This window comes from Equus asinus, chromosome 12 (genome assembly GCF_041296235.1).
Source record: "Equus asinus isolate D_3611 breed Donkey chromosome 12, EquAss-T2T_v2, whole genome shotgun sequence".
In the NCBI taxonomy this organism is placed as follows: domain Eukaryota; kingdom Metazoa; phylum Chordata; class Mammalia; order Perissodactyla; family Equidae; genus Equus; species Equus asinus.
In genome coordinates, this window is record NC_091801.1 from 41,708,193 (window position 1) to 41,720,201 (window position 12,009).

Sequence of the window (12,009 nt, forward strand, 5' to 3'; positions counted from 1 at the left end):
TATTATTTCTTGATTCTGTTTGGAATAAGTTAGAGTGCATGATATATTTGTGTGTGAGTGAACATATATATATAGCTGTCTCTCTAAAATTTATATCAAAGTAACATAAAGACTGATGAGATACAGGTGCTGCACATGTGGGCCTCTTTTTGTTGGCGATCAGTTCATTTTTGGCCATTGGAAGCCCAAAGAGGCAACGAGTTATTGTCCTCTGCCGTCTGGTAGGCTCATGACAAACAAAGCGCTGCAACCAAAGGGTCGGCTCTCAGGAGCCTCACGGCCCTGTGAGGGAAACCCCTTGGACACGGTGTCTTCCTCCTGGGCCTGGACTAGCCTTGGGACTTGGCACTTCTCTTTCTCTGTGGCGGGAAGGTACAGCCGGCTCCGGCTTCCATTTAGAAAGTCACCTTCCTGGATGGCTGTGCCATACCAAGAAGGGCCTGGGCTGCTGGGAACCAGCATTCCTCCTCAGCTGCTGGCCGTACTGAGGAGGCCTCCCTGGCAGGGTTCACGCTGCTGTGTGTCTGGGTGACACTTGCAGCCATCAGAAAGGAGGGGAGAACTCAGAAGGGCCAAGCACTTCCTGTGGTCCTAGTCTTACAGGGGCTTTCCCGGGGTGGGGCGGGGGGGGGGGGGGGCGTTCAAAATGCCAGGTGGTAACCCTCTAGCTCCTGGTCACCGGGTGGGTTCTTGGAGTGAGCTCGGAGCAGTGTCTGCTCACCACCAGACTGGAACCATTTAAGTGTTTTAATTTTGTCAGGCTGTGTTTACCCGTCATCCGTTTGCTTGCGTTCCCTGCTGGACCCCTCAACCACCCTCCTCTCACGACTCATCTCTGAAAGCTTCCAACGGGAAAGATTCACACCCACACCATAAACGGAGCATAAGGCTGGGCAAGAGAACACAGACCTCCGAGGGGCTGCATGGACCGAGGGGCTCAGGTCCTCCTGCCCCGTTAGGATGAGTCAGAAACAACATGCCTGAGTGTGTGAACAGGTCATTGCCTGAGACCACACACCTCAGAACCACAGGGGCCCAGATGTCACCCTGGGCAGCGAGGGAGAGTATAGGTCATTCTTTGGCCAGGATTAGGGTATCTAATGTTTGCAAAGCAGACTCCACCCGTGATCCGTCAGACCCTGCCAGGGAGGAGTGGCCACGAGGTACGGGACAGAGAGGCCGAGGCATTCGAGGGAATTTCTGCCCTTCCAAGAATTGTAGAAGGAAGTGCACGGAGGCAGGGAATCCTGGTGGACAAGGAGCAGTGATGCGTCGGGAAGGAAGCCCAGATGCAGCCTTCAAAGCGGCATCACAGATCTGTCCCCCTGGATACCAAACTTGCAGGGAAAGGAATTCAGAGCCGTGGACCGGGATCCCAGAGGATTCCATCCAGGTGAAGGGTGAACATGGAGCCCCCAGAGGGGCCGGGGGAGGGAGGGTCCTGCCTGCCCTTAGTCCATCTGCACATGACCTTCTCCGGCCTTGACCCTCCACATGCACGTTTTGAGCTTTTACATCGTTCTCTGCACTTAGAGCTGCTGCTGTCCAGAGCCTCATTAGAAAACGACAAGTTCCTAACATCTGGTGAAGAGGAACCTCCACAAGAGAAGCCGAAAACATGGCCTCTCCTCCAAAGGGGTGGAAAAGCAGCCACTGTCCTGGGGCAGGTCGTGGTGCTGGCCCGTGCCATTTGAAAGACACCCGCATTCCAGTGGTTGTTGCTCTGCCTGTGAAAGTACCTCCACCCTCTAAATGCCAGGAGTTCTGGGTGCTGTCTCTGCTCCTGGCCCACGTGAACCACACTGAAATGAACCCGTCCTCTGAGTAAGGGGGGGCGCGGAGGTGTCCTTCAGTATCCAGGGAGGGGCCTGGCCCTTCTCCCTTCTCTCACATACAATAAGCCGAGACGCTGCAAGATTTCTTCATTCCAGGAGGAACGCGAGAGTCTGTGTCTCCTTGACACGAGCACAGGAGGGGAAAGAACCAGACCGTGACTCGCAGGCTGGAACAGAAACAGGATTTTAACATCAAATTCAAAACTAGCACTAACTATTAACACGAAAGAAATACGGCCCCTTCCCAAGTGGTAAACAGGCGCTGGGGTGGAGATGCCAGGCCTGTGGGGTGGGGTCGTCCCCTCCCTCTTGGGCTCCAGGGGTCCCAGGAAAAGGCTTAGAATGTTCTTCTCCCCATCAGCATGGGAGGAGCCGGCCTGGGGCCCCGCGTGTTTCCCAGCCGTGTCCCCGCCGCTGAAGAGCAGGCTGCACTCGAGCTGTTGGAAGGACCGGGATCTGCCACTGTTGCTGGGTTCTGCGTCGGGGGTCTGGTGACTGAAGAGAAGACACTGATGACTGGGGGGTCACACCAGTATCCCAGCCCAACACCTCAGCCCCACTGCATTCTGCTCCAAACCTTGTCCTGAGTGTTCAGTCAACACTACCCCATTGTCCCTGACATGGGAGCTGGCATTTCGCTTCACCCATTTCACAGAAGAGGAAGCTGAGTCCCACAAAGGTCAAGGGAATTGTCCCTCACAGGCCTGGGCAGCAGTGGAGCTGGGATCCCCGTGCCGGCTGTCCATCTCCCTAGGCCCGTGCTTAGCCCGAAGCTTTCCGGAGCCCCTGGCTTCAGTCCCTGCCTGTCTGGACACTCACCGAGCCCTGAGCTGAGAGATGCGCGGTTCTTCCTGGGCAGGAAAAACCGGCGCATCTTGCCGGCCCTCTCCTGTGGGGGCTCCAGGTGGCAGGACAGGCTGTAGCTAAAGGACAGAGTGGACTTTTCAGCTACCGGGAGCCACACCTCAGGTGACCCTCCCAGAGACGGCCAGCAGTTGGAGTCCCAGGGCCCCACGGGTGACCATGCGACAAGCCCCGGGACTGACCCGGAAGCCACGGGCACGGGCTCCCTGGAGCTGGCCATCAGAGAGAGTCCGCCTTGCCCTCACCAACTCCTGCCCCGCCTCACCTCTCATCCTCGCTGAGGGGCTCCATGGCCTCGAACCAGGCCCCAAATCGCTCCTCAGCCTCAATGTGGTAAAGATGGACTGCCTCCTGGAGCAGGAAGATCTGCTGGGTGACTTTGAATTCCTGGGAGAAAGGGCATGATGCAGACGGGGCCTGGGTGGGGGACCGTGCTGGGGACTCAGACAGGTGAGAAGAGGGTCAAGGAGCTGGTCTGGGGTCTTGGCCCACATGGGAACCCTCCTTCCCTCCAATTCCGTGCAGGACTTGCTCGTTCTCACACTTGGCTTGAAATAGCTCCTCCTGCAGGAAGGTGTCCTTGGTGCCAGCCCCTTCCCCCACGCACCAGTGGGACGGCTTTCCCAGCTCTGGGTGCCGAACTCTCCCAAGAAAAGCAAGGCCCAAGGCATCGGGCCAGAGAAGGTCTTCCCCGGAGGAGTCTCTGATTGCCACAGCCCCACCCTCCGCACGGGGAGGCCACAGCTGCTCACCTCACTCCTTTTCTCATAATTGATCTCATTTCCCTGGAAGGCAGAGAGCCAAAGTCCATGAGCAACAGCCCCCTTAGCCCATAGCTAGCCCCCGTCTCCACCCTTTCTCAGGTTGCACTACCAGCAGGGTCGACCAGGGAGCAGGCGCTACCAGAAACAGGAATGGGTCCCGGGCAAGACTCTGAGCTCCAGAGCAAGGAGGCCACGGGGCTATGGCTCAGGGACATTCTAAGACAGCCCTCTCTGACAGACAGACAGACTGAGGCCTCAGGCAGGAAGGGATGCTCAGCCACTCGTGTGCTTCCTGCCTTGGAGGGGCCTGGCTTCACTCCCTGCAGGGGCGGGGCCTGAGGGAGAGGCTGAGTCCAGCTCAGACACACCCTCCAGCAGCTCCGCAGTCAGGCAGCCTGGACTGGCGGCTCACCTGGATCCTATATTCACTCATCACTAAGATGGGCATGAGACCCAGCTCCCGGGGTGGCTGTGAGGCCCTCACGAGAGGACTCTGCCAAGGGTTGTGAGCTCAGGCCTCAGTGCAAGTCTCTCCTCCCAAATCTCCAAATCCTGATCCCCAGCCCCACCTCCAGGCTCACTCACCTCCAGGTAATCCTCCATGTTGGTGTCCAGCAGCAGCAGGTAATTGAGGAATGTGCCAAGGAAGGGGATGAGCCCCTGTGCCAGCAGGGTGGAGACGGTGATGAGATCCCGCTCTCAGGAGCCGTCAAAGACCTCTCCTCCACTCCTCACCCCAGCCTCCTGCCCAGCCCAAGCTACCCACCTAGGCGGCCTCCCCCCAGTTTCCTCCTCTTCTCTCCTCCAGGAACCCCAAACTCCTGCAGGCACCTCCCAGCAGCCGGCTCTGGCAAAACCCAGGGTACGTGGTCCCCGCCCCTCCCTGTCCCAAATCCGTTGTGCGCCCATCCGTTCCAGGCCTCCTCCTGGTCACTTCCAATGCAGGCATTTCAGGTCTGTGGCACCAGGAGCAGGGCTGGAGGAGAAAGGCTCCCTCTCTGCTGGTAGAGACCTCCGGCTAGGAAGGGGAGTCCCCTCTCCTGCGACTCCTGGGCCCCTCCTCCACAGGCACCCTTACCTTCTGGGCACCTATGGGGCCCGTCTCCAGGCTGGTCAACATAGAGGTCGCCTCCTGCCAGGGTGTTGACAGGGCCAGTGAGCCGATGCTCCCCTCCAAGTGTCCTCCCAGACCCCTCCCAGATCGGGGACCCTGGACATGTGGCCCCAGTCACCTGGTGCCCCTGCGGCTCCCACCTCCAGGGTGCTCTGCTTCCAGAGCCATCCCAGCTCCAACACTCACTCCTGTGTGACCTTGGGCCCGCCCAGGCCTCCCTGAACCTGTTACCTCGTCTGGAAGGTTTGACGAACTCTGTCTGCCTCCCACAGTCTCCTGAGGCCCAAGCGTCATCTGACCGTCATCACTGCTCTCCGCTCAAGCCTGCCTTTGGAGCCAGGTCCAAGCTCCCCACATTCCTCCCCACCCTTGAGCCTCGTCACCCACTGTGAGGCCTGCACCACGGCTCATCTCCCTCTGGCTCCCAGATGAGGAGACCAAGGCCCACACAGGGGCAGGGACTTGCTCAGGGGGCCCCAGAGGAGAGGCTGCTCCCCCTCCCAGCCACAGGCCCTGTCTCCTCTGCCTTCACACCACCCTCTGCCCAGCCGCTGACCACAGTGCTGTCCTCGGGACTCTCAGACTGTGTTCGGGCCCCCAGCTGGGCCGAGCCATGGATGGAGGGAGATGAGGTGTCTCAGGAGGCCTGGTCAAGTGGCTTCTGCCAGCCCCAACCCCCAGGAGTCTCTGATCCCAGGCCGAGGCCAAGGCCTTGCTAAAGCCCTCAGCTCCCTAGGATCCCCTCAGGGAGTTCCCCTGCACAGAATTCTTTCTTCATCCGCTCAGGATGGGGACCCCGAATGCCACGTCTGACTAGCAGGGAGGGGGCGACCAGGGCACTGCGGGGTGGCATTTCCCTTCTGTTTTACGAGGAAACTTCTGACGTCTGGGCAGGAAGGATCCCTGAAGAAGCCATCAGTTCCCTGGGCACTTGCCCTTGCCCTCCGGGGCACATGTCATCGCCAACAAGGACCTGGGTGAGCATCCCACTGGGACTGTCTGCAGCGCCCACTTTAGGGGCCAGAGTGGGGAGTCACCGAGGGGACACAGCTCTGTCCCAGGTCCAGTGTCCGTCCCAAGGCTGGGAAGCCCCTGAGTGCCCCCGGCCCGTGGGATCCGGCAGTGCCCATCCCTCAGGCAGGCAGGGTGCCCTTCTTGCGAGGCACAGTGAAGACAGAAGGAGCAGTGGGGCCCTGGCTTCCTGAGCACAGACTGGGCTGACTTCGGAAGAAAGGAAGCCCGCCCACTCGCTCCAGCCAGTGGCCAGGAGGAAGATGCAGGGCAGCTGATGGAGCAGCATGGAAGCCAGACACCGGCACCTTCTGCCAGGTCCTCAGCCTCCTGGAACAGTCCAGCCCGCGCCATTCTATCCCATGCCCCTGGCCTCCTGTCCCAAACTGCCCCCACCTGCCCATGGAGCTAGCACATCCCTCTTCCTGTCCGTCTTTTCCTGACCAACTTCACGTGACAGGAGAACCAAAGCTCATCCTGCCGGGTCCCCTCCCCTCTCGCTCCCCCTCCTTCCAGATGTGCAGCCTCCGTCTTACCTTCACCAGCTGCCTCCTGCTCACCCACTGGTCTTTGATGAACCTCTTCAACTTTCGAGAGCTCTTCCTGAGGGGAGAGGAAAGGAGGAAAGAAAACCCGGGGCGGTTGAAGGCGAAATGCCTTTTCTTGAGAACCCGGAAGGTTCCAAGGGCCTGGGGCCTGGATGAGGGTTTTCCCTGGGTTCTTCGGAGCTCTGAGGTCACCGTGGGACTCGGGTGGAGGCTCTCCTGCGGTCACCTGGGGCCTCCATTCCCACTCCGACTGAGCACATTGTTTCTAACAGTGTTGGTTGCCGATGAGGGCTCCGTTGCTGCGAAGTACACCCTTGGAAATCTCCAGTGTGGCTCAATCCAGGATGTGACAAGGGGGGAACCTGACTCCTGAAGCAGAACCACTGCCTAGGGTCTCAGAGAGTCTCAGAGACCCGAGAAAGGAGGCCAGTCCCCATCCCTAGGGTCCCCTGCCTCCCGGATGGTCCTAGCTGAATGAGGGGTCCATGGCAGTCGTACGGGGGATGTCTGGTCCGCCCTGGTGGTGCTTGGATGGAGCACGGCCTACCCACCTGGCAACTCGTCCCCATGTCTTTTGCAGACGGCTGATGGAGGGGCTCTGCAGAGCAGACACGATGGCACGCAGGGACGCATAATTGCCAAGGACTCGGCACTCCTGAGGAAGGGAAGGGAATGAGCTGCGACGGCGGGCTGGAGCCCTGCTTCCTCTGGCTTGTGTCCCCTCATGGGCTTCTGCTGTCCTGGATGAGGCAGATGCCCAGGGAAGCGAGGGAGGGCACACCTGGGAGCTGATGAGTAACGCTCGCGGGCAGGAAGATTTTAGCTCAACCCAGGGCGGGAAGGGAGCTTCCCACCACTGGGACCAGCACTCAAGGTCAGCAGGCCCTTGGCAGCAAGGGGCCTAGGACTTTGCCGAGGCCCAGACCACCGACTTCAAGGCTGAAAGCTGCGAGAGGAGAAGGGGCAGTCCCCCTGACTCCAGGGAGGGGCTCCCTGGGCCCTGCCACTACTGACCTTGGCCACCTGAATCCACAGCTCGACGACTCTGGCCCTGTCCTGGGCCGTCATGCTGAGGTCCCCAAGGCACGTCGTGATGATGCAGCCGGACACGTGAAGAAACTGGTTGATAGTGGCCCGAACGGTGGGAGCCAGGTACTCCTGGCTCCCATTGGGCCGCTGGCACCACACAAAACCCAGGCAGTGGCGGGGCTCCACCTTCTTGAACAGCTCCTGGGGAGGATGGGGACTGTCACCTGACCCTGCCACACCCGAGCTCAGAGTCTGCAGGTCCCCGCAGCCCCAGGCAGGAGGCACTGGTCAGCTGCAGCTCAGGAACCTGAGGAGGTGGCCTGAAGCTTCTGGGAGTCTCTGGGTTTTGTCTGTGTCCGCTGAGGCCGCCCAGCGCAGGATGACCGAGGACCCAATAGGGGCGGGGAAGAGAAGTCCCATTGGCTCGCAGCCCAGTCTTGCTTCCCCCAAGCACCAGAACACGGCTCACACCTGCCCATCTCAAGGGGCATCTTCCACCCGTTCTCATCACCCCCTGGTCCCACTCCCCTTTCAGATGCACGTTCCCCCGAGGCAGCAACAACCGTGGGCTTTGTTTGCCTGTCTTCCATGTAGGTAAGGACGCACTAGGTGTCTAATAAGTACGGAGGCTGTTGAGGCCTCCTGGGCCGATGGGTGAGTGACCCAGGACTTGGCAGCACTCCAGTGAGCTTCCCTCCCCCACCAGAGGGCTGTTCTCTGCCCCGCTTCCTCTCTGTTCGACCTCATCCATCTGCACAGCCACTCTGCCCGGCAGGTGCCCGCCCTTGGTGTGCTCTCTACTGTCCATGTGGGGACAGCAAGGACTTGGGGGCCAGAAGGTGGCCCAGGTCACCCGGTGGGTAAGTGGGGGAGCTGTGACTTGCACCCACATCGTTGGATTGCGGCTGAGGGAACAGGAGGTCTGGGGCAGCTGATGGCCCACCAAGGCGGGCCCCACCTAGCCCAAGAGCCCCGCTGCTCACCGCATCCATCCGGGTCAGCTGCTCGGCCACCAGCTTCGGAGGGAAGTCCAGCAGCTTAGGCCTCTCCTCTCTCAGCTCGGCGCTCGCTTCTGCGGTGACTTCGGCAGCTGGAGGCAGAGATCGTCCAAAAGTCAATGGCGCATCTTGCTCCAGCTCAGAAGCTGGCACTGGGGCTGAAGCTGATGGCGCTCGCTCCGGCCCTGGAGAGGCCGATGGAGGTGAGGCTGCTGGAGGTGGGGCTGCTGGTGGTGAGGCTGCCTCCAGCTCCGGCGCGGACGGTGGAACTACAGCTGGAGCTGCCTCTGGCCCCGGAGCTGGCCCTTGCTCTGGCTCTAGAGCCGGCAGGAGCTCTGGAACTGGCGCTGCAGCAGGAGAAAGAGAAAGTTTCACCTACGTACCCGACTTTACAAGACAGGAGAGACTCCGCTGTCTTGAAGGGAACCCCCGCCTGTGAACCCCACCGCAGACAGTCTTCCCAGACTGCTGTCCCCTCACCTTCCAGCTCTGCCCTCCTGGGCCCCAGATGTTGCAGCTGGACCTGGGGAAGGTAGGCAGGGCCTCCCAGGTGCGACCCAGGCCAGATGACACTCAGAGAGGCCAGCCGCATCCTGAAAGAGGGAAAGGGCGTGGGCTCCCAGAAATCCTGCATTGGGTCCAGCCAGGTGCCCACCATAGAAGACGCGGTACTGGGCGGAAGCAGTTGGGCCACAGAGCCAGAGGCCTGGCCGTCACTTCCACACTGTCCTCCCAAGGCACCCTGCTTTGGGTCTGGGCCCTGTGCCTGCCCCTTTCCACCAGGGGGGAATCCCACCCCGGCGCTGACTCCTGTGTGGCCATCCTGGCAGTGGCAGGCCTGCTCATCCAGCAGGTGGAACACGGGGTTTGTGCGAGTCTCTTCTTCCCACTGCCACTCTTCTCGCAAAGAGGCTGGACACAGTCCAGCCCAGCCCTCCACGCCCTTGTGCAAGTGGACTGAGGACTGAGGCCGATGTGTGAGCGGCTCGCTAACACCCCTTCTCTTCTGGGCCTGGTGGTGGTGGTCAGAAGGGGTGGATATGGAGAAGGGGAAGCGGAGGGAGACGGGACTGTGGTGGGGATGGGTCGCTAGGGAACAGCTCAAGCCAGCCTCCCCTCTGGTTCCCAGGGGCTCTGGGACCCCACCCACAGCTCTCTTTCACTCCTATCCCCTTGCAGTAGAAGCCATCAGACCTCAGCCCTCCCAGAGGAATCAAAAGATGAGTGAGATCAGAGTTGTGCCGGGCCCGCCCCAGCCACAGTCCTCTGTCCTCTTGTTCTCCCCCAGCCCTGTTCTGTGGAGACAGGAGGCCCTCGTCTGGCACTCAAAGAACACTCAGGTCTTTAGTTGGCGCTGGGGTCCATCGTGCATGAGAACGTGGGAAGAGGCCTCCAGTCGTAAAGGAGCATAGGAGGGCATCCCCTGGGACAGGCGGGGGACAGGATCTGTGGATGATATGGTGTGTGACTATGTGAGTCTCAGGCTGCTGCGGGGGTCCAGGGGCTGTGTCTGCTTCATTCACTGCGTTGTGCCAAGTGTCTCTAAAGCTCCTGCATGTCACAGGTGCTTAATATACAGTGTTCTCGAATGAACTCCAACCAGAAGCATCCCCGGTAGCTGAGTGGGCCTGGGGCCCCTCTGCGGCCCCGGAGACCCCTCCTTGGCTACTCCAAGGACCCTCCCCACGACCAGCTGGATGGAATCCCACACTCCCTGCCAGAGTGCTTTCCGTGTGCCTTTGCAAACTCAGAAAGGCCCCATCCCAGCGATGGGGGAGCAGACTGCTCTTCATCGGGGACAGGGAAAGAATAACCAGGAACAACCACAGCACGTCTCTCAGCCCCTTCTGTAGAGCCAGGCCCCAGGGAAGCACCTGCCGTGGCTCATCCCATTCGTGCCCACCAGAACCCGATGAAGTTTATCCTGTCCCACTCCACTTTGCAGAGGAGCAATCGAAGCTCAGAGAGATGGAGGGCCGTTTCCAAGACACACAGCTGGCAGTGGGCAGAGTCACCACTGTGCTGAGGAGGGGCTGGGCACTCACGTAGCAAGTAGGTGGTCCAGGACCCCGTGGGAGGTGAGGACAGCCGCGCAGTCGAACATGATGGTGGCGACGTTGGCCACGTTTCGAGGCGCCAAGGCTGGTCCTATGGACGGTGGCAGCCTCTCCAGCAGGCCTGCCTGGAGGGCCCGCATCCTGCAGGCCTCATTCCGCTGCCCGAGTGACTCTCCGCGCTGGGTGAGATGAGGAAGGACACAGAGTCACCAGCACCAGCGTGAACCTCCAGGAAGTCAAGGTCTGGAGGTCCCCCAGGAACTGTGAGCCCCTCAGGGATGTGTGCAGAGGAGGGACAGGATTGCCCACAGCCAACCGGTTTCCAGGCTTGAAAAGTCCAATTTGAGTTTGGGCGGGGGGAGGATTATACGATGAGTTCCTCAGGACACTTGGCTGGCTTGGCAAGGACAGACCGCCCCGCACCAAAGCGTGCATTAAGAGCACTGACCAGCGAATCCAACACAAACATCCCCATTCTAGAGATGAGAGGATGGAAGCTTCGGGCTGCCAAGTGGCTGCTCAGGGTCCTGTGGGTCGGAACTGAGAACCGCCCTAAGCCAGGGCTGCAGGACTCCCCCGCTCCCCCACCTGAGGCTTCATGTGCTCCTGACATGACGGGAAATGTCTGGTGGGAACCTCAGCCCTCCCCAGTCGGGAGACAGAGACGCTGTGAGGATCTGGCTGACTACAAGAAAGGACGCTGGTTTTTCTTTCTTTGACACGAAAGGGAGGTTTGAGACCCTCGTTACAGAGGTTTCAGATTCAGAAAATGGCAAATTTCAAAGATGCCCCTGGCCGAGTGTGAAGCGCAAACATCAGTGTTTTGTCTACTCCGCCTAGGGTTAGGAAAGAGCGACTTCCCACCCTCCTAGGTAGCTGGTGAGGAGGCGTGGAAGTCCAGATTCCTTTGGGACTGGGCCCTCGGCACACTCCAGTGGGAAAGCCCTGGGCGGGTCCAGGGGAGGGCTCCAGATTTGACTCTGGATTGTGGACACACCCCGGTGATCTCAGGGCCCCGGGTGTCACTCACTCTCCCCTCAGTCCAGCCCCGGGCAAGGTCGGTGGTCTGCTGCACTTGCCCCCTGTCCAGGGAGATGGAGCCGTAGGACCCATGCGCCAGCTCCTGGACCATCTCCTGGGTGGAGCTCTGCAAAGACAGCGTCCGGTGGCCGCGGCGGCAGGTAGCAGGGGCCTGCCTGCACTTGCCCACAGGGGGAAAACTCTCCCGCACACCGAGCACAGACAGAGGGGCATCCGCATAGACCTCCAGACAGGGAGCGAATGAGATGACACCTCACGGGCTTGGGATTCACCTACGGGTAGGGCAGCTTGACTCCCAGCACTCACCTTCCATCCTGCCAGCCACCACCTGGGATATGAACACGACATACCGCCAGGCTTCCAAGCCCTAACCGTCTGCTCCCGTCCAGGGTAGCTCCACGCTCATCCCTGCCTTCCATCACTCCATGCCCGCCAACACACACACACAATAAGGGTCAAGGGGTGTGGGGCTGCCCGCATGGGAGGGTGGGATCACACTTGTGGCCTGACCCGGAGTGGCCCGCCCTGGGCTGCCTTGTGTTACCTGAGGGTTCCTTCTTCCGAATGGCCTGAGGTCTTGGAGGTGCGGTCTCAGCCAATGTCGACAGCGATGGAAAAGACTGTCATTGTTGGCTTTCTGTGCGCCAGAGCCTCGCAAAGAGGGGATACATGAACACATCCTCCTGTGTCGAGTGTCTCTGGTCAAATGGGCTGTGTGTACAAAATGGCTGCCTGGTGACCAGAGTTC

General features: G+C 60.2%; 1 protein-coding gene across 1 annotated transcript; it reads right to left on the reverse strand.

Annotated features, from left to right (window-relative positions):
* Window positions 1-1,849: 1,849 nt before the first annotated feature.
* LOC139039804 (ral guanine nucleotide dissociation stimulator-like) lies at window positions 1,850-4,757 on the reverse strand. Its single transcript, XM_070480898.1, has 5 exons — window positions 4,542-4,757; window positions 4,049-4,123; window positions 3,452-3,484; window positions 2,965-3,086; window positions 1,850-2,330 (listed from the first exon to the last, which is right to left on the reverse strand). The coding sequence occupies exons 1-5, from the start codon at window positions 4,581-4,583 to the stop codon at window positions 1,850-1,852; spliced, it is 753 nt and encodes a 250-aa protein (XP_070336999.1). The 5' UTR covers window positions 4,584-4,757.
* Between the last annotated feature and the right edge of the window lie 7,252 nt (window positions 4,758-12,009).